The sequence below is a fragment of the Anabas testudineus genome, chromosome 16 (assembly GCF_900324465.2).
Source record: "Anabas testudineus chromosome 16, fAnaTes1.2, whole genome shotgun sequence".
Lineage (NCBI taxonomy): Eukaryota > Metazoa > Chordata > Actinopteri > Anabantiformes > Anabantidae > Anabas > Anabas testudineus.
The window spans coordinates 11,124,612-11,146,173 of NC_046625.1; the positions used below are offsets into that span (position 1 = coordinate 11,124,612).

The 21,562-nt window shown below is 41.9% G+C and overlaps 1 protein-coding gene across 2 annotated transcripts; it reads left to right on the forward strand.

The window, feature by feature from the left end:
- The first annotated feature begins 211 nt into the window (after window positions 1-211).
- Window positions 212-21,188, forward strand: atp8b2 (ATPase phospholipid transporting 8B2). Of its 2 annotated transcripts, XM_026372214.1 has the most exons (30): window positions 212-536; window positions 2,445-2,512; window positions 6,897-6,955; window positions 7,081-7,194; window positions 7,377-7,475; window positions 7,601-7,662; window positions 7,839-7,911; window positions 8,407-8,477; window positions 8,582-8,661; window positions 9,125-9,283; window positions 9,376-9,464; window positions 9,665-9,861; window positions 10,176-10,296; window positions 10,632-10,719; window positions 10,954-10,988; window positions 11,102-11,261; window positions 11,368-11,556; window positions 11,974-12,089; window positions 12,350-12,514; window positions 12,883-12,994; window positions 13,412-13,517; window positions 14,535-14,772; window positions 14,936-15,119; window positions 16,840-17,063; window positions 17,173-17,256; window positions 17,335-17,580; window positions 17,704-17,842; window positions 18,436-18,566; window positions 19,117-19,710; window positions 19,823-21,188. In XM_026372214.1, the coding sequence occupies exons 2-30, from the start codon at window positions 2,488-2,490 to the stop codon at window positions 19,919-19,921; spliced, it is 4,059 nt and encodes a 1,352-aa protein (XP_026227999.1). In that variant the 5' UTR covers window positions 212-536; window positions 2,445-2,487; the 3' UTR covers window positions 19,922-21,188. The 2 variants fall into 2 exon arrangements, with proteins under 2 accessions (XP_026227999.1, XP_026227998.1); XM_026372213.1 differs by lacking the exons at window positions 212-536; window positions 2,445-2,512 and adding an exon at window positions 3,728-4,177.
- The last annotated feature ends 374 nt before the right edge of the window (window positions 21,189-21,562 follow it).

The window sequence follows — 21,562 nt, forward strand, 5'->3', positions numbered from 1 at the left end:
GGGTTCAAAATGGAGATAAATGCAGATGTTGAGAGTTTACAGGACAGCAGGGGTCGGTATCACACCGAGGGATCAAAAACACAAACCACATGGCTGCGTGCACACGGGAAGGTGCGTGTTTAGGGGCGTTGGATTGATGCGGAGGTTAAATAAAGTGAATAAACAGAAACTAGGAAGTTAGTGAAACAGTTTCCAAACAAGCGTGAAGTTTTAGTTCCGGTCGTGATTGCAGGGGATTCACACACAGACAGTGGCGAAGGTGAAGGAGGTGCAGTCTCTCTTACTCCACCTACTCCTCCCCTCCTCTCTCCTCCCCTCCTCTCTCCCGTGGCCGGAGCCAAACCCTCCCTCACCTCGGCGCGGTGGCTCCAGTGCGCTCCCGGTGCCTGCTTCACCCTCCCGCCCCGGTGACCTTATATCATCATCACGGGCCAGCATCGCCTCCGATTCAAGCAGGAAACCTCACGATGACCTCGGCGAGAGGAGCAACGAGGATATTTCCACCAGAAACCTCTTTATAACACCAACTCGTAAAGGTAGGCTGTGTCCCCCATCAGTGGGTTTCTGTGCAGTCTTACTTTGTCAGCTGGAGATATTGACGTGTGTCTCAGTTTTCACTGTGAACTGTTCAGCTCTTGTTACTGAAGCAGACAATGTACTTCGCATTGAAGCTGCTCTGTGATTACAGGAACTACAGTTCTTAGTTTGTGGGGATTTTAAACCTCCCACCCCAGAAGTTAAGAAGTTACTGGGTTACAGTCTGACACTGGTTATTACACTAAACAAAACTCAGAGTGAAAGTTTGTTATGTCACTGTGCAGTGAGCCCACACCTCACCTTACTTTAATAGATATCATAATTAAAATTGTCAAGCTATATATAAGCAACTGGTGCAGTGTTGAGAAAAACGCATTCACCTGAATGAGTGAATATAGAGCAGGAACAAAGCTGTGAGTCTGATGAGGCTGATAATTACAAATAGCAACAGCAAGCATAACAAGATACCACAATAAGAGCACAACCACACACACACACACACACACACACACAATGATTTGAAACCTACATATAGAATTCAATGCACATCATGTCTAATTTCTTATCAGGACGTATACAGTATAACTTGCCAATCATAAAATAAGTTGAAGAATTATTCTTCTCATGCAGGTATCACAAAATGTATCTTAGTGTTTTTTGTGGAAGTATCAAATATTTTTAACTTTTTTATGAGAAGATTACCAATACTGTTAAATAAACTGAAGTCACTAGTGAGTCCCGGAGACCCATCATCTAACTCCATAGAAGTATAACAGCAGCATGAATCATGTGGAGGCTTGTTTTGTTTTGTTTAGTTTTTTGTGCAACGCTTAAGATGTGAAGTGCTCAAGTTAGTGTTTCAGTTCAAACATCTCTCAGTGTCACTGCAGGTCTGTAGGTTTTTACAAGAGGCCTGCAACAGATGGAGGGAGAAGGAGAGAGAGGGAAGGACATGACAGCTGAAAAACTGGAGAGAGAGGGGATGGAACATGGCAAACAGCTCATTCTCGCTCCCTTTTCTTGATTAGGTTGATAAATAGGTAGTAGAAAGTGAGTGGGGAGCATGAGTGCAGTATGTGACAGCTCTGGAAACTGTAGCTGAAATCCGATCATCCCAACTCACATGAAGAAAGGCAGAGCAGAGCTTTCTCTGGAGTATTGATTGGATGCTTGCTGCCTCCAGCCTCAGTCTGCCATACTGTTTGCACTTTACCAACTTGTGTACACTACAAACCGGAGACAAAGCCGTGCTTCTGCAGCCTCATCTTCTCTCATTTTTCTGCCTATCGGCACGTTAGTTAGCGGAGACATAACACAGTGAGTAATAGCAGTGAGGTGTACAATATTACCAGGTCAGCATAAATAGAAAGCGAGAACATAAGTGATGAGGACAAAGTGACAATGTGATAGATGAGGGAGAAGAAAGGAAGAGAAGAGGTTTTGCTCTGCTGTGCCGGGACAAAATGCTGCTCCATTACTCCTTCTCAGCCGCCATAGGAGGAGACCGACATGGATCTGACCCGAGCCACCAGTCCCCAGACACTGTGTGCCACAGAGACAGATGCTGCTTTCTGCTGAATGTCATTTCCTCATTATGGCTGTAACAGACCAGAGATGGCTTAATGTGTATGTGTCTTCTGTTGTGCAGTGGTTGAAAAGCCTGACTGATTTTCACTTTCTCACACTCAGACGAATAAATGTTTTTCACACCCTGAGAATAAAAAAAGGAAGTGACGTTAACTCGTAAAAAACACATTATTCATCAGAAGAATTTATTTCTTGTGCGATCCTCACTTTAACTCTTCTCATTAAACAGTTTAACCCTTTGCTGTCTGCTGCGTCCCCCCTCCAGTCCCTCAGTCTTCACTGCCTCGCTTCATGACGTCTTCTCTTCTTTTCTTCTGCAGATACTCCCATGGGCCATAGCAGAAAGACAGTGGCAGAGTGGAGATGTTCAGAAAGAGGCCTCCTCCAGGTCAGTACTTGACATGAAACACACTCATTATCTGTGCCTTTAAACTAGTTTCCTTAGTGAGTGTGTCCCTTTTGGTTGGAGAAAGGCACTTCAGAGTCTCACCTTTACTTCATGCAATGTTTTTAGTGACTAGCTTGTACTTAAACAGCATGCACACTATCAAAGATGTCAGTCAATTCACACAGGATGTACGGAGGATTTTAATCTGATGCAAACCAAGTCCTAAGATGTTCAGAGATTCATTAACTGGACTGGAGTCTAAGCTTTACATGGAAAAGATCTTAGGGAAAACCAGAAACACGTTAATGCTAGATGTGAATTTAGTCAGACTTGTATCTGCATGCTGTCTGGATACAAAAAGCATAAAGGGACCACGGTGTGGTTTTTGGTTATCTTGAAGGCTAAAGACTTTTTTTTAACACAGATAATTTGCAGAAGATTAAGGGGAGCCATAAATGCTGGAGACTTAGACAGCATGCAACAACAGGACTGATGTTTGTTGGTTTTTCTTTGTTTATCCTTGAAGTTGCAGTTCTCCTCCTGCCTATCTTTTCTGTCCCTCAGATCTGTTCTATCATTTATTGTAGCTCTATTACTCTGAGCTGGTAACATGACCCCTAACATACCCAGATACAGCTTCAAATCTTATACCGTACATCAAAATGAAGTGGGTTGACAGAGAAATAGCAGTGATTGAAGTCCTACCATCTTAACAAACTCAGTCATTGTTACTGCCTGTAAGACACACAGATGAATCTGGAGTCCCAGTCCTTGTATGTGTCCCTAAAACTGAATGTGGCTCTGATTCTCATATTTTCTGTAGCAGTGGAGTAAAATGAGATGGACAAATCACCAGCACCAGCTTTTCTTATGCGAGATCAGGGAAATACTTGTGTGATCAGGCATCTTTAATGTAATGGCACATGGCACGCTGAGCCGCACGTGCTCACCTTCCCACTGCAGTGCACCTTCTCCCTTTAACGGGACCCCTGCACGAGACACTTGGGCTCTAAAGCTCCAGACAGCGCATGCTCGTCAGATCCAACATGGGTGCCTGGTTTTCCTCTGCTGTGCGAGCTCTGCAGAGTCGGTTGCCACGGTAACGTGCATCCAGCACGCAGCCTGTGCGGTTACGTAATGCCCACAGTGGAGAGTGTTTACATTGTGGATGAGACTGAGAGGAGGATGCACGTGGTTTGATAACACTGTTGAAGGACCACACTTGTGTTTGTGCAACAATGAGACACGAGCTTTAATGAATCTGTAGAGGTCTGATCCTGCACCAAGCAACGCAGGGACCGTGATTTTAGTGACTGACGTGTTTCTGCGACAGGATGGAGACAAAATGGAGCACGGCAAGGTGCGTGCACGTGTGTGTGTGTGTGTGTGTGAGAGAGAGAGAGAGAGAGCACCAGAGAGGAGGGGATTGGCCAGGACGAGGGTCCAACTTCACTGAAGTTGGGACCGGAGCCTCATCCCCGCGCCCTTGCGGAGATGTAGCGGTCACCTGTGGGTGAATCAACATTCACACGGAGTCTGTTCACATTCAAATCAAGATGACAGTACCGAAAGAAATCCCGGAGAAATGGTTTCCAATCATTCTCCCCCAGCAAAGAAAGAAACAAAAAGGACTTGATGGAGGCAAATCGAAAAAGAGTCGGACAGGTACGAATCAAGGCTGCGGCAAATCACTTTGTTGTTGCGTCTCATTCTCATTATTTCCTTTTTTTCATCTGGTTCTGCGTCAGTTTCGGTATTAAAACACCACTTCTCTGTTTTTTAAATAAAACATTCTTCATTCTCATCCCACCTGAGTCCATGTTTCATCCCTGCTGGTCCACATTATGTACATCTAGGTGCCTGTTTGTAGACGTATTTAAATATGTGCATCAGAGGCATTTTTGTTTTTTAAGCATCGTTCACTATTATTAAGTACCATTATGTGAAATCAGCAGTCAGTGTATATCTAATTAAAGGGACATTGCAGTGAGACATTCTTAATATGTAATGTAATTTCTGCACTTTTTGTACCTAATTCTACGTTTAGTCAGATTCCAGTCCTCTGTCCCAACATATACATCATAACCTATCTAATATGCCTCTAAGTCCTCTGTTTCTCTCATGTTTACTGCTGACTGTGATGGGATGTGGCTCTGTCAACAAAACTGAGTTTCACCAAATGTACATTTTGTGTAAATAAGTGGATGATGTCCTTGCGTCTGCTGTCTGAGACACAGATCAATCCTCGAGGCGCCAGCCTTCGCTGTCACTGCACTCCCTCACGTGCACCCTTATTCCTAAGCTAAACTATTACAAATCACACAGGATGTGCACCGTAACTTGACCTCCAGCTTATCACTCTGCTGTTTGGTAAGTAAGTATAATATTAGGTATTTTAGTTTGAATTAATATCTTTGCACTTCTTTAGATCCCCACATGTTTATGGACTCATTATGTTCACAGCAGAATGATCCTGCAGCTCAAAGTCTCCAGTAATGGAGCTTTATAGATTTATACAGAGTTGCAGTGTAGAAGCTGAGACTGCGTCAGGACTTTTAATGCCCTTGAAGCTGTCAGATGCCTTAAACACTTAATGGGCAGTTTGCTAAACATGCTCATCCCCTCAGGGTGGGTTGATCAGCTTGTATCGGAGAGACTGGAGCAGACATCACCTGGTCCTGACATCAGATGCTGGGAAGCCTTGGTGACTCGGTGCTTACTTGGCACAAGCAGGGCAGGGTAATGCAGCCTTGGCAGTGCCTTTCAGACAGTCTCCAGTGTGTGGTTGCCCCAGAAAACAACATGATGACCTTCAGGTAGTGGAGAAGTGCCAGAGAAAGAAAACTCAGAAAACAGCAGGGATACCATAGATTTTGGAGAATCTGCACCTGCACAACCAAACAAATCTGATATTGAGGCAACATGTCAGATACCACTAATCCTGCAGCGTATTTCTTATGTTGTGCAGCTTCATACACTCAATGTTTAACAGCTGGAACATGTTCTGAGTTAACAACATACTGTACACAGCATATACATTTTGACTTTTTTTTATATTTAGAGATATACATATAGATATATCTGATGATGTAGTATACAGGAAACTATCATTATTATATAACACATATGCTAGCTATTCTTTATTAGATTTCTAGCTATATGTGCATTATTAGTGAATAATGTTGTGCATTAACTTGCAGAACTGCTTTATAGTGATAAACTTTTAATATCAACATCTGTCAGATATAGTTTTCAGGAAAATTATGTGTTATGTTTATTAGTATAATAAACAGAATTGAATTGACATCATTCTCATTGTAAGACTTGCAACTTTAAACAAATATATTTGTATAGACTAAAGCCACTGTGACAGCTGTGGAGCTTATCACCTGCAACAAATCTGTTTCATACCCCAACAGCAAAGGGGAGCTTGTGTGGGAGCCCGTGTGGTGGTCTGTCAGTTTAGCAATGACAAATATTGTCTGTTAAAGAGAAAGATTTGAGCTGTACAAGGTGAGGCAGAGCTTCACAGTACTGCAGAAACACAGGAAACCACATTGTCTTTGTTTATGTGTGTGCACTTTCTGTGATGTCCCTTCCTGTGGCGCCTCACTGCCTCTCAGGCCTCAGTCAAAAGTGTGTTGAGGACTTTGTGGTTTCAGAGCTACAGTATGTCTGTGCATAACAAATGTTTTGGCCCAGAATTTTATATCTGTGTGCGTGCACATGCATGTAAACAGCGCCATGCAAAACAGACCACTGATTTCATTTTAAAAGCAGTCTCATCAATATTAGAGGAGGAAGGCTTGTTGGAGCAGGAGGAGGAGGAGGAGGAGGAGGAGGAGGGGAACTCCCGACCTACTACGAATCAGCATAAACAGAAACCTAAAAACAGTAAGAATAAAGAGCAGGGTCAAAAAAACAAACAGGAGCTGTAAAGATCTGAAAGTGTCATGTAATAGGTCTCAGTCTGTGCTCCTCTGTGAGTAGCTGTTATCAGTCACAGTGACCTATTGCCTCATACCAATGTAAACACAAATACTGCACATCAAGTTATTAAAAGACAGATGCAGCAGCTAATTACGGATAAGTGGTCTGCTTATTAGTGCCTGTTTGTGATGTGTGTGCGAGACAGAACGATTGTGTCTGTCCTTCTCTCTCAATTGATAACGCTCAAACAACCTCCGGCAGACACTGCAGCTTTATTGATTTCTAAATGAATGCAACATATTGGGCCGTCCTTCATGTCTCTCGTCTCTTGTCTCCTTCAATCTCTATCCCTCTCAGGAGGATATTTATGATACTGACATATTTATGTTTTCAGTTTGACACATAAGGATGCAGCGGTTTAGGTTCTTTCTCTGTGTGTCTTGTGTTTCTGCAGAGGAGGAGAGACGAGTCAGAGCCAATGACAGAGAGTACAATGAAAAGTTTCAGTATGCGGTGAGTGAGTTTCCTGGTTTCTACTGGTCCAGAATATAGACTCTGTATATGATGATAAAACATTTTAAATATTTGTATATACAGTAAGAGCATATGCATATAATTATCCCTTCTTTTTCATCCAGAGTAACTGCATCATGACATCCAAGTACAACATAATCACCTTTCTGCCCATCAACCTGTTTGAGCAGTTCCAGGAAGTAGCCAACACCTACTTTCTTTTCTTGCTCATATTGCAGGTAAGGAGAGGAGGTAAAGGAGGGATGGGAAATAAGACAGAAGGAGAGAGAAAAATATAATCTGTGTATAAAGAGGCATTGGTTTAACTCTAAATAACCAAACTGTGTCAGAAACTTAGTTGGCCTGAGATATTGAAAACACTATGCCTCTGTACATCAGTGCTTTCTCTGTCTCTGTCTAGTTGATACCTCAGATCTCCTCCCTCTCCTGGTTCACTACCATCGTGCCTTTAGCGCTGGTTCTCAGCATCACTGCAGTAAAGGATGCCACGGACGACTACGTGAGCACATCACTCACCACAATTTTGCACATGACAGAATAACATACAGTAATATGCAGTGCAAAGAATTGAGATGCCTTCTTGTGAATATCATGAGTTTAACTTGGCACCTTTGTCTCCTTCAGTTTCGTCACAAGAGTGACAACCAAGTGAACAACCGCCAATCTCAGGTTCTCATCCGTGGCTCGTGAGTTTGCTGTTTTGTCAGTACAACAAAGAACTTACATTTGCTTTGCTTAAACTGTGTTTCATAAAATGAAGTTTTATGAGTGTTGACGACAGCGTTTGTCAAATTGTTCCTAAAGTTCTTGCATTTCTTAAATCTTTCTGTCCTTACTTTTTCTCTTTGTTTCACTGTTGCAGTCTTCAGAACGAAAAGTGGATGAATGTTCGCGTGGGTGATATAATTAAACTGGAGAACAAGCAGTTTGTGGCAGTAAGTGTGCACCCAACACAGAGATGTACCCCCAGCCTCCTGCCACACGCACAGATGCACACATTTGTTTTCATTAAATGTGTTTAGGGATTTTACTTCGACTTACCCTGCTTTCACGGACACACACACACACACACACACACACACACACAAAGTGATTAGTAGTCCTGCTGAGGCTATTTCTATTTAGACTGCGTCATTACAAACCAGCAGTGGACTGTTTGGGGTTCTCTGACCATTTTACATCTGCATGTGTCATGATGGCTATTTAAACTTTATTGTGAACCAAAGGCTGTGACGGCAAATGGATTTCAGTTTATGCCTCATTAGAGGACACTAAGTACTGTAGTTAATTACTAACTTGGTTCCAAATGCAATTACTGTCGTTTTTCCTTTGGTAATGCATTTAAACTTTCATCAGCATGTAATGAGTACTCTAAATCTGTTCCTGTAAATGCCGTGGATGCAAATGTTAGCTATAATATCTATTTTCAGGCTGATCTGCTCCTGTTATCCAGCAGCGAACCTCACGGGCTCTGTTACATCGAGACGGCTGAGCTTGACGGGTCAGAACGTGAACCACACCTCACCACTGACTCAAAGTACCTCACACTCTGCAGATGCTAAAGGACACTACGTCTAAATAGCTGTGTGTTGCATTATCTTGCAGAGAGACCAATATGAAAGTGCGTCAGTCTGTCTCAGTGACATCTGAACTTGGAGACTCAAACAACTTGGCTTCATTCGATGGTGAGATTTGACAAAAAACAAATCTTCCTTCCTCACCTATATAAAGGTCAATGGTTTTCAGTTTGTGTTCAACATAAATGTGTTTGCACAGATACTCAAAACCTATACACATACACACACACAGGCTTTCTGCCCTCCCCTGACAGCAGCCTATCATCACCCGCCCACCAGCACACATAACAAAAAAGTTTTGAGTCAGCAAAACACACCCACACACAGTCTTCACCTGCTTAGCAAAATGCATTACTGCAGCAAATCAAGACACAATTTGCCTGATATCAGCTTACAAAAGGTGTGTTTCTGCCATTGTGATTGCGTTTGTGTCGACAGCACAACATTGTGGGGATCATTAACTTTAAACTATATCATTAGCTTGGAAATTAAGCGTATTAATGTAATTGGATTAGGTAGACAAACGTAATACAGTATCTACTTACGTGTGTGTGTGTGTGTGTGTGTGAAGGTGAGGTGGTGTGTGAGCCCCCTAACAACAAGCTGGATCGTTTCTGTGGCACTCTGTACTGGAGAGAAAAGAAATACCCCCTAACTAACCAGAATATGCTGCTGCGAGGATGCGTCCTCCGCAACACTGAGGCCTGCTATGGACTGGTCATCTTCGCAGGTGTGTGTGTTTTCGTAGATATAGTATTTGTGTGTGAAATGTGAGTGTGTGTTTGGTGTGACAGGTCAATCTTATCCTGTTTCTGTCCCAAGGCCCAGACACGAAGCTAATGCAGAACAGCGGCCGCACCAAGTTTAAGCGTACGAGCATCGATCGTCTGATGAACACTCTCGTCCTCTGGGTAGGACATCTCAAACCTCTCACTTTCATTGCTCATAATTATTTCAGGATGTGATCTCAGACTCATATATTTTCTCTAAAAGTGTGTTCTATTCTTATTTGGGCTCAACTTACAAGACATTCAAATGTAAGATATCTGATTGTAGGTGTAGACATCCTACTCTTGTCCTTACTGTGTCTACATCTGTGCATCTCTGTCAGATCTTTGGCTTCCTGGTGTGTATGGGAGTGATCCTGGCTGTGGGTAATGCAGTGTGGGAGAGAGAGGTGGGGTCCCTGTTTCAAAGCTACTTGCCATGGGACCCTCCTGTGGACAACTTTCTGTTCTCAGCCTTTCTCTCCTTCTGGTCCTACGTCATTATTCTGAACACCGTGGTGCCGATCTCTCTGTATGTCAGGTGAGGAAGTATTTGTCTTCATTTTATGATCTAAAGCACAAGTTTTTTGTAAAGTTCGGCTTTAGCTGATCAGGCCGCAACTTGTGAACAAATATAAATATATGTAATATAAACATTCAGTGAAGAAAGATTTGCTGCAGGCAGTCAGAGACACTTTGTGACCACACGGATCAGTTTCTATGCATAAATGCAAATACATTTTTTGACCACATTCAATGACTTTACGCTGTGAAGATACGGAATGAAGACATACTTCAGCTCATAACTCAACTGGTTTTGTAACCCCGTCTCTCTCTTTCCTGTTTACCTATCAGTGTGGAGGTGATCAGACTGGGTCACAGCTACTTCATTAATTGGGACCAACACATGTTCTGCTCACAGTGTAACACGGCAGCGGAGGCCAGGACCACCACTCTGAACGAGGAGCTAGGGCAGGTGGGTGTCCGTATGTTTGATGTTTACATTTCATGAATGTTTATTGAGTTTCTGTTCTGTCATGCATCCAGTCTAGTTTCTGTTGATTTTGTTATGCTTCATAAATTATTTTTAAATATTTTTCAATACGTTCTATAGTGATGCAGTCATGGAGCCACTACTTTCATGCTTCACAATTAAAATGTCAAAAATGTTTTACCTTTATAGTCGTTTAGGGCAGAAGATAATTTTCTATTAAAATAGCGTTTTTTTTTTTAGCCTTCTTTTAATTGCATTGTTTCGTTTGGTGTATTTTGCAACGACTTAGCTTTCTGTTTTCATTTGATCTTTTTTAGGTTGAATACATCTTCAGTGACAAGACTGGAACTCTCACTCAGAACATCATGATCTTCAACAAGTGCTCCATCAATGGACAAACTTATGGCAAGTGCAGACACCACACACACACACACACACACACACAAACAATACACATATAATACTTATATGTACATATAAGGTACATGGTTTCCTTTATTTACAAGATTTTTAAGTAATAACTAAACTTAGGTTTATTAAAAAAAATGGAAATTAGGTAAAAATACAGAATCTGCAAAATAAAACCCCATCAAAATACTTAATAATGAGTTAAACTCTTGTTGTGTGTGTTGCTATCAGGTGAAGTTACAGAATCACTTGGACCTCAGCTAAAGGTAGGTGGCCTAAAGCACCTGTTCTTTGCAAACACACATCGCACTTTAGTAATATATTACTAGTTCCTGTCATATCAGAGTTCCTGACTCTCATCTGATTCATTTATCTGCAGGGATTGGACTTTACTCCCTTCAACCCCTTGGCAGACCCGAACTTCTGTTTCTATGACGACACACTGCTGGAATCGGTGAAAGTGGGAGATTTGCACACCCACGAGTTCTTCCGCCTGCTCTCCCTCTGTCACACGGTGATGAGTGAGGAGAAGAGTGAAGGTGAGAAACATAAGGGGAGAGGGGAGACCGGGAGGCTGAAAGGCAGCGAACACAGACAGCAGCATGCCATCTGCCCATTTGATCATTATTTAATCTGTCTACCCAGGAGAGCTGCTTTATAAAGCCCAGTCTCCAGATGAGGGCGCTCTTGTCACAGCGGCTCGCAACTTTGGCTTTGTGTTTCGTTCCCGAACGCCTGGGACGATCACAACCACCGAGATGGGACGCCCTGTCACCTACACTCTACTCGCCATTCTGGACTTCAACAACATACGCAAGAGGATGTCTGTCATAGGTGTGTGCCAAACATGTAGGAATGTATGTGCTAATTGAATGAAAAGTAATTAGAATTCAGAGACGCATGCATGTGGGCTAAACATGTAGTTGATAATGAGTTGAACTATTCTTTCCTTAGTATCTTTAATTACAGTTATAGAAACACAGATTTCGATGTGTATGCTCTTGCATCACCTCTTTGGGACTTACACTTAAGAAGCAGAAGCAGAAGTTTTTCCCACGCTACATTTTTGAACTCTGCCTCCAGAAGCCATAGTCCTAATTCTCACTTTCCTTATTAATATCTTTGGTCTTGTAGAGCAGTGAGTTCACATCAGTCTGAACATTGAACACACCCTCAGCTTACAAGATCTGTATGGTTCATTTCAAACGTTGTAAGGGATATTTTGTTGTCTTTACACTCTGTCATTTTCAGTGCGTAACCCAGAGGGTAAGATCCGCCTGTACTGCAAAGGAGCTGACACTGTGTTGTTTGAAAGACTGCACCCCTGTAACCAGGAGCTGATGAATATCACCTCAGACCATCTCAATGTGAGTAAACCCACATGTCAACCCTCAGCTAAACTGCCATCTAGTGTCTGCACTCTACACAACAGCTGGAACACTGCACCTACTTTTCATCCGATCAGATAATTGTGTATCCCTGTGTATCACATGGTGCAAACAGAGACATTGTTTTGACCTAAAAACCTGATTATAGTGCAATAGAGTGCCATGTGTGTGTCCTCCTTATCAGGCTGGCTGTTTATTTTAACATTTGTACATGTCTGCGTGTATATTTGTGGCTTCAGGAGTATGCAGCAGATGGATTGCGGACCTTAGCCCTAGCCTACAGGGATCTGTCGGAGGATGAGTGGGAAACATGGTCAGAGAGCCACCGCTGTGCTGACAAGGCCACTGATTGCAGGGAGGACCGACTAGCAGCCACTTATGAACAAATAGAACAAGACATGGTGGTAAGAGACTTTGGTTTGGTTTGAGAGCGTGCATGAATATGTGGTTTGTATCTAACGGTTGTTATTTCAGTGACAGTGTGTCAGTCAATTATTCATTCAGTCATTGTATCCCACACACCGCAGCGTATAATGTGTCTTCCCCAAATAAAATAAAAATGGCAATAGAAAAAGGGAACTTAGCTAATTGGTGAGGGGAAATTCCTTTTTTTTTTCAGTAGCTGTCAGTTTATTACGGGATAGTGGTAACTTATTTTCCCCTAACGTTTTTAAGTCTTAAGACAGACGTGGCTTTTATGCCCGTCTTAAATGTGCTGATGCTACTAAAGTAGATCAAGTGTTTCTTCCTGTCTGATTCCTTGTGTGTCTAGCTTCTGGGAGCCACAGCTATAGAAGACAAGCTGCAGGAAGGCGTCCCAGAGACCATCGCTGTCCTCTCGTTAGCCAACATTAAAATCTGGGTTCTCACTGGCGACAAGCAAGGTGAGCTTGCATGCCGTGGTGTAAGAAGCACCAGAATATACAAAGGTTTTAATAAATGAGGAACCAGATCTTTAGGTGGGATGTGTGCTTGCTTCAGAGCTGAGAATATCCTACTTTGGAGGCCATGTTGCTGTTGTGCGTACACTGTAGTTTTTATTGTGCACAAACGTGGTCGCTCTCTAACTCTAGGACAGTAGATCTCACATTTTCAAAGTCTACCCAGCAGCATTTTATGACATCTCAATATTGGTGTGATCATTTGTTTTGAACTTGTACTGTGGTCATTTTGTAAGAGAAGGGTTCTTTCTCAGTTTAGTAACCAGACTTTTTTTAAACAAGTGTTTTATTTTGTGCCTGTTCTCTTTATATTTAGCTGAAATACCTAACCTCATTCCAGTGATCTACTCTTTTACACAGAGACGGCTGTCAACATAGGTTACTCCTGCAAAATGCTGACAGATGATATGACTGAGGTGTTCATCATCAGTGGACACACCGTCCAGAGCGTACGGCAGGAACTCAGGTCAGTCTGAATGTTTGGATGGGCACTGTAGGAGTCCACACAGTGATTGCAACGACAGGACAAGTGTTGTTAAGAAAGAAACTAAGAAGTATATGCATGATTGAAGTGAGTAGGTGTGGTAGCAACATGTTCCAGTGACTGAATCACTGAACTTTATCCAGTGCTTCACCTTTGCTTTGACTTAGACCCTCTCGTTAAGTTGAATTTCAGCCATCAAGCTATTTATGAATATCTAAATGCAGAAAAGTGTAACAAAAAGTGTAAATAAAACAAATATCAAATTTTGAGTTCATAAGTGAATTAATAAGTGACATTTATTACAGTGCTGATTGAAGTTGTTTCGACTGTATTCCCTTTATACATACTCAAATCTTTGCATGACTTAAAGGTACAATCTTGGACTGGACTAGATTGCACGACAATTCCTGTAACATTGTTAAGAGCTGTTAGGGACTTGCCTTGATGAGATCATAACAAAGGCTATGGGGAAGACAGAACAACCTGCAACACGGTATATTTACACGGCTGTTCAGTGGTGGGGACACTCAGAAAAGTCCTTGTTTTTTTAAATAAAATATTTTAATACATGTAATTCATTAAAAATACAGTGTGGACACACAGATTATCACCAAACATTAGTCCTGTGTTTAAATGACCCATTGTACTTGCTTATATAAGTTCATCAGTTTTCAAGGATAATTAATCAGTAATCTCTTTTACAATTATGTTAGCACAGCTGAAAACACTTCATGGAAAGCAAGGAAGTTTCCAAGTGAACCCAAGCTTTTGACTGTTTGATGTAAAACACACAACACTTAGCTACACAACACACCACAGTTTTTCCTCCCTGACATTTACTTGTTCATTTTCGATTTTGCAATCTTTCTTATTTTATACCTTGTTTGATTTCTCTTGAGCTCGGCTGTCTGCTCTTTCGTATACCTGTTGTGTTTTGGTGCTATTGCCGTGGTGCAGATGAACCCTGTTGATGTGGAATTTATTTGCGTTCCTCTCCAGGAGGGCAAGGGAAAGGATGATTGAGCTGTCACGGACCAGAGATGGAGGGAAAGAGGAGAGGATGGAGGGATGGGGAGAAGCCTGTTTCATGGGTAATGGATTCAAAGAAGGACAAGAAGGAGATGTTTTAGCAGGAGGAGAGAAACAGCCGCAGTGCTCTCCTTCACCCCCACCTCCCCCCAACTTCATGGAAAACATCTCTGGAGAGTTTGCCCTCGTAATCAACGGTCACAGTCTGGTACAAATAACACCCCCCCCCACACTTTCACACATAGGAAGCTGCCAAAAATGTGTCATCCACAAGCAATGTTTTTCTTCTTTAATTACTGTCCTTCCAAAGCTGCTGACCATTTACATTTTCAACTAAACATCTCAACTCTCTCTTTCCCGTTCTCTGCCAGGCCCATGCTCTAGAAGCAGACATGGAAAGGGAGTTTGTGTCGACAGCGTGCGCATGCAAAGCAGTGATCTGCTGCAGAGTCACCCCGCTGCAAAAAGCTCAGGTGGTGGAACTCATCAAGAAGCACAAGAAGGCCGTCACCCTGGCTATAGGAGACGGGGCGAACGACGTTAGCATGATCAAAAGTGAGTTCACAGGACAGGATCGATACATGCGGACAGGATGGATGCAGAGAGGAGAGGAGGAAGTGTAACCGTATTAGTGTTGAGACGGAGGGAAGAAAGAGAAAGAGAGAAGTAGCGTTTAGCCATGTGGGTGGCGTGTGTCTACCTTTAGGCAATGGAAATTCTCAGCAGAAGTTGTTTATGTACGTGGTTTTACTAGTAGTGATAGAAACAGTGTGGAAATATGTATTGCAGTAGGTTTGATGTCCTCATCAAGTTAGGAACTGATTTCTTAGAAACTTAAATGTTTTGTCCTTTTCAACCCTACTGGCCTCAAAGTCAAGCTGATCTATTTACTCTTTGTTTTAAATTCTTGTTTTTTCAACATGACAAATATATCAAGTTAAATTTGTAGGTGATGAAGACATCTTAACTATTTGCATTTGATAGGGCAGAATCTTGTGTGTGAATATTGTCCTCAGTATGCACAGCGTCCAACAACATTAAGAAAGTGTTGGTGGGTTTTTAAAGCCGATTAAAGAGAAACAAAAAGAGAAAGTTGAGAAGTTGAGAGGTTAACTCAATAACCCAGAGTTCTGTTTCTCTAAGCATGTTTGTAATAGTGTGTTTGGTAAGTGTTGCCTCACTTTTCATGTCTGTCTGTGCATGTGCATCAACTCTACATTTATGTGTTTCTGTTTCTTCAGAATTTATGCAAGTACAAAGCAGAAATTCAGTCAATACCGCAGTGATTGGGTGGAGTTCACACCCTGTCATTGTTTGTGATCTTGATTTTGTCTCCTTGTTTTCTACATGAATTTGTCACAAAAATACAATCCGATCTTCATTTAAGTCAAGAGTATTAACAAATATATTATGTCTAAAATAATAACAAGAAAATTCAGATCTTTCAACCATAAAAACCTGATAGTGGAAAATGTTTTTTTTAGTAAGCAGCAGCTTCCTTCATGGTGTCCTGTCATAGACACCCTGCTGGTTCAATGTTTTACCTACTGTAGACTCATGAACACAGATGTTAGCCAGTTCCAATGATGCCTTCAAATCTTTGTCTGTCACTCTGGGTTGTTTCTTTACCTCATTAATAAGTGTTTGTTGTTCTCTTAGGGTCATTTTAACTCGACGCCCACTTCTTGGTAGCCACTGTCCCAAAGTGTCTGAATTTGTAGATTGTTTCTGTTACTGTAGACTGGTGAATGTCTAAAGTCTTTGACATCACTTTGTAACCCTTTCAATTTTTTTGTAAATCGACAATTCTTGCTTATAGATCCTCTGAAAGCTCATTTTGCCGAGGCATAGCTCACAGAAGCGTTTTCATCTTGTGCGGAGCAAACTCAAAAAGTTAGAGTGTTTTTTGCCAGTCAAAGTCGCTCTAGTCCAAAACCTACAAAGTAACTTTCTTAACAAAACTCAAGGTATTGTAGCACCTGACTCTGTTTAGCTAGATCATTAGAAGAGGTCATTATTCAAAGGGTTCACATACTTTTAGTTGCCCCTTTAACAATGTAGATTATTTAATTAATTAGATCATAAACATTGATTTACAAGAATGACTTTGAGTTGACATACACTTCATGAAAGCTACCCTAATAATATATTTTACTAAAATATGTGGATCAGTTTGAATGCACTCACCTATTTTTAGCATCATCAAGAAAAAAAGTCTGCTATTTCACTTGTTCTTTTTCCTCTCTGTTTCCATCTCTTCTTTCTACTACTCCAGGTGCTCATATTGGAGTTGGTATCTCAGGTCAGGAGGGGATCCAGGCCGTGCTGGCCAGTGACTACTCCTTTGCCCAATTCCGCTTCCTTCAGCGGCTCCTGCTGGTTCACGGCCGCTGGTCCTACCTGCGCATGTGCCGTTTTCTCTGCTATTTCTTCTACAAGAATTTTGCTTTCACCATGGTGCACTTCTGGTTCGGCTTCTTCTGCGGCTTCTCTGCTCAGGTCAGAAAGAAAAGGTCATGGGGACAATATACCATCAAGAACCAGAAGTTGGAAAGTGTTCTTATGATTTTGAGTTTGTGTTTTTTTGTGTCCATCTTTTTTCTTATAGACGGTGTATGACCAGTACTTCATCACTCTCTACAACATTGTCTACACGTCCCTCCCTGTGCTGGCCATGGGGATCTTTGACCAGGTGAGACCCTATTATTACTATGTATAGACCTTAAATGTACACAGCATACTGCATAATGTTTATCTTTTCTCACTTTAGGATGTACCTGACCAGCGGAGTCTGGAATATCCCAAGCTGTACGAACCTGGGCAACTCAACCTCCTCTTCAACAAGAGGCAGTTTTTCATCTGCATCGCCCAGGGCATCTACACATCAGTAGTGCTGTTTTTTGTCCCATACGCCGTCCTGTCGGATGCCACTCAGAGCACCGGCGTTCCCCTCGCCGACTACCAGACCTTCGCTGTCACCACGGCGACAGCCCTGGTCATCGTGGTCAGTGTACAGGTGAGTGAGACCAGAGACGGGTTAACTTTCCTCACAACTGGCACCATGTATAGTTAACTAGCGTCTGTCCCATCGTAGTGCATTAACTGTGCCCCTCTGCCGTTCATTTGAATGTGTGTGTAGATCGCTCTCGACACAGGCTTCTGGACAGTTTTCAACCATGTGTTTGTCTGGGGCTCTCTGGGCTCCTACTTCACCATCATGTTTGCTCTGCACAGTCAGACCCTCTTCAGGATCTTTCCAAATCAGTTCCACTTTGTAGGTCGGTTCTTTTTTTCTGTTTGTCTGTCACACACATACCGTGAAATGTAAACAATGTTTGTGGCCAATATCAACATGGATGTTTTTTTAAATTTATTTTATCATTACGTCACAAATTTGAGTTGTAAAGTCCAATTAAAGAATTTCTACACATATACAAAGGGCAGTTTTTTTTCTGCCATATGTAATGTATGTAGGTCATCTTTCTGTTATATTTATAATAAATATGATGAATATGGCCTTATATCCTGCTTTGATATACAGTATTTATTTAAATATGTCTACTAATTACTAGTGTGTACACTGCTGTGAAAAAAATATTCGATCCTCCTTGATGTGATTTCATATTAAACTGTTTCACATCTGGAAGCTAAATCTAACAAGACAAACTGAGCACACCCAAAATAAAAGTTTTAAACATTAATAGGATTCATTGAAGCCTATTGAAGCAGAAAGATGTATGTACCACAACCTAGGCAAGTGGGAAAAGGTATTTGCCCCTTTTTATCAGTTAAAACTTGTATTTTAACATTGTGTTAGATTTATTTGTTTGAATTTGTGTCTCTGTGTCTGTGTGTTTGTTCGTAATTACAGCTAGTGCCCACAGCACACTGATGCAGCCAGTCGTGTGGTTAACTATTGCACTGGCTACAGCAATATGCACAGTTCCAGTTTTGGCCGTACGCTTCCTCAAGCTGGACCTCAAACCTCAGCTCTCAGACACGGTGAGAAAACACACAAAAACACAAACTTTCTAACCCCCGTGCGTCTTCTTCATTTCAACATGTTTCACTATTGTGTCTTCATACATGTCGGTTCAAAACTGGGAACAGCCAATGATTAACCACACACATGCAAACAGTGTGTGTTGATGAGCTCATGTTTAGCGTAACAGGCTGCGTGCACTTTAAAAACCCTACAAATATTGATTTAATCAGTGGACCCATGATGACACAGGTTGCCTTTAGTCAATGTATAGAAGCTGAGTTAGGCGTCCAACCCAAGCAACTGTCAGGGAAACACACTTTGTGTACTAAGTATAGGCTTGAATTGTAAAGGTCAGAATTTGTTTAAAAAGTATTTATTATTAAAATCTGTATGTTAGAACTGCCTTGGAGATGAACTGCAAGTTTTATGTGTTTAGACACAGCCCTCAATCGCCTTATTTTATAACTTGTCCAGTTCAGCTTGAAGCTTTCTGTCAAGTAGACTGATGTATTAATAAGAATAGGTCACTAAGTCAGGTCCCTTTTCCTGCCTCTGTTTGTTGTCCAGGTGCGCTACACTCAGCTTGTGCGGCAGAAGAAGCGGAAGCCACTGGGTCGTAGTGTGGGAGGTGCCTGGCGCGGTAAGGGCAGTGTGTCAGAGGGACGTCTGGGTGCCCGTGGTGGTTCGAGGAGGTCAGGCTATGCCTTTGCCCACCAGGAGGGCTTCGGAGAGCTGATCACCTCAGGGAAGAACATGAGGCTCTCGTCTCTGGCCCTGGCCACCTTTGCCTCGAGGCACAGCTCCAGCTGGATAGACACACTCCGCAAGAAGAAACACACTCACAGTCACACTCCCCCCAGCGCCTCCGAGGAGGGCAGTCCGGCACCCACTTATGTCTCTGGGTCAATTCCACCGCTCTCAAACTCCTCCTCTATTCTAGGTGGTTCACAAGACACACCTATCGAGGAAACAGGTACAGCGCCAGCCCCAAATACACAGATTGTTCGTCCTTCATCCTCACACACCCCACCATCTTTAGCACCTGATTCAGATGCTGCAGCACCCCAGGTCCCCGGTGCTGGAGCTCTCACCTCCGCAGCAGCAAAATGTCATGGAGGAGACTCACCTGGAAGCTGGACGCTCACTCTGGGTTCTGTGCAGGTGAGCTGGCGTTATCTCTTATTCATATTTCAATAACAAAACCACTGTAACACATGAAGATGAAACTTCTGCATGACCACATTCACTGACACCTAACTTATTCTTTTAATAGGAAGCTTTGTTTGGCTGGAAGAGTATTACAGCTCGCAACAGTGCATCCAGCAGCCCAGGTGCTCCTTCTTCTGCCAGGGAAACCATCCAGATGGAGTAAAACATTATCCTGTTTAGATGAGATGTTTGCACACACATACCATAGAAGACGACTGTGCTTTTCTGGAGGGAACTGAGAGACGCTGATACACATACTGTCGACTGTTAAAATGATGCTCACACAGTTCTCTGCTCTGTGATTTCCAGCGAATACATCTCAAAATAAATTAATAACTTCCGAGACACAGGAGGAAGTAGCACTTCCTGATAACGTGGACTGCCAACTATGAATTAGGATTTGATGGTGATAGACTATATACATACAGCACATGTCACAACTGTTTATGGCTCATGGTGACTGTGATCATGAATGGCTGATAGATTATCAGAAGATAGCTCAAACTGAGGGAGAGCAGCAGGTGCAGGAACAGATTACTTACTATTAATTATCTAAATAATTTCTTCGAGTTTCATAGGAATTGCCTCATTCACAGCCAAGTCAAACAGTCTGTCAGAGTCAACAATGGGATTAATGAATGATCAGAATAACAGGACTTTCAACCAGATGAGGTAGAGGCATTATTATCTGTCACAGTGTTTTCTGTTAAAAAGTTTTAAGCCTATGTGTTCACCATAGTTCTCAGTGAGAACGGTACTTTGTGTTACAGAAGATTTGTGTCTCTTTCCTCTCATTGCTCTCTTTTCTTACTCTGCGTGGTTTCGTTTTTGCATCATATTGATGTGTTTTATAATGGCCTTGTTAGTTTAGACCTTAAAGAAAGCTCTCAATGCGTTTTCTTGTATTTGCAAGTCAGACATTTTTTGGGTCTGACAAAGAGCCTGATAGTGTTGATGTAGTATTGTACCACCACAGACTGAAAAACTGAAAGGAAAAACAAGCTGTCACTGGCTTACGTTACTTTAGGTTTGACCTGGACACAGTGCAAATAAGCGCTGTGCAAATCAAAAAGGCAGTCGTGTGTTTAATTTTTCTTTCTCAAAGTGTGAAGGGAATATGTTCGAGGGTAATCATGCCTTAACAATGTTTTGGTCTTTTTATTTTGTGGTGCCTGATACATAAGTCGATGTAGACCTATAATGAGGTGAAATAATCATTACAGGGGACAAATCCTAACCTGTTTTCATATATCTCTCTGTAATAACATGATCAGCAAAGGAGCTGGACGCACAAGCTGACCTGGTTTACTAACACAAGACAAAAATATATGGAAATAGAATATACCGTACTGTATCATATGTGGTCCCACAAACTGTTGAATGATGGTCAATAAACTTGTCATTTCTCTTTCAAACTAAATAAACTTTTGTCCATGCAAATGTCGTTTCATGTAGCAACTAAAGGTTAAGGCAGAAATGACTGTGATGTGTGAAGTGAAGCGTTAAACAGTGAAACAGAACATGAGAATTTGGGGCGTTTTAAAGTGTACCACAATAACTATTTTGTGGTAGCTGCTGTGGCAAAAGCACCCCTTTGTCCTCTATTTTATCTTGTGCTATCACTTTCTATAGGCTGGGGTAATGATATAAACAGAAAAGGTTATTTTTAGTGATATGCAAATAAGTAAAAGCTGTTTTGTTTTTTGGTTATTTTACTTTGAAACAAACGGATTGTATTTGATATGTAGGTTTTAAAAAGCTTCACATTTTTCTCTATATTATAGCACCACACATCTGGATCATG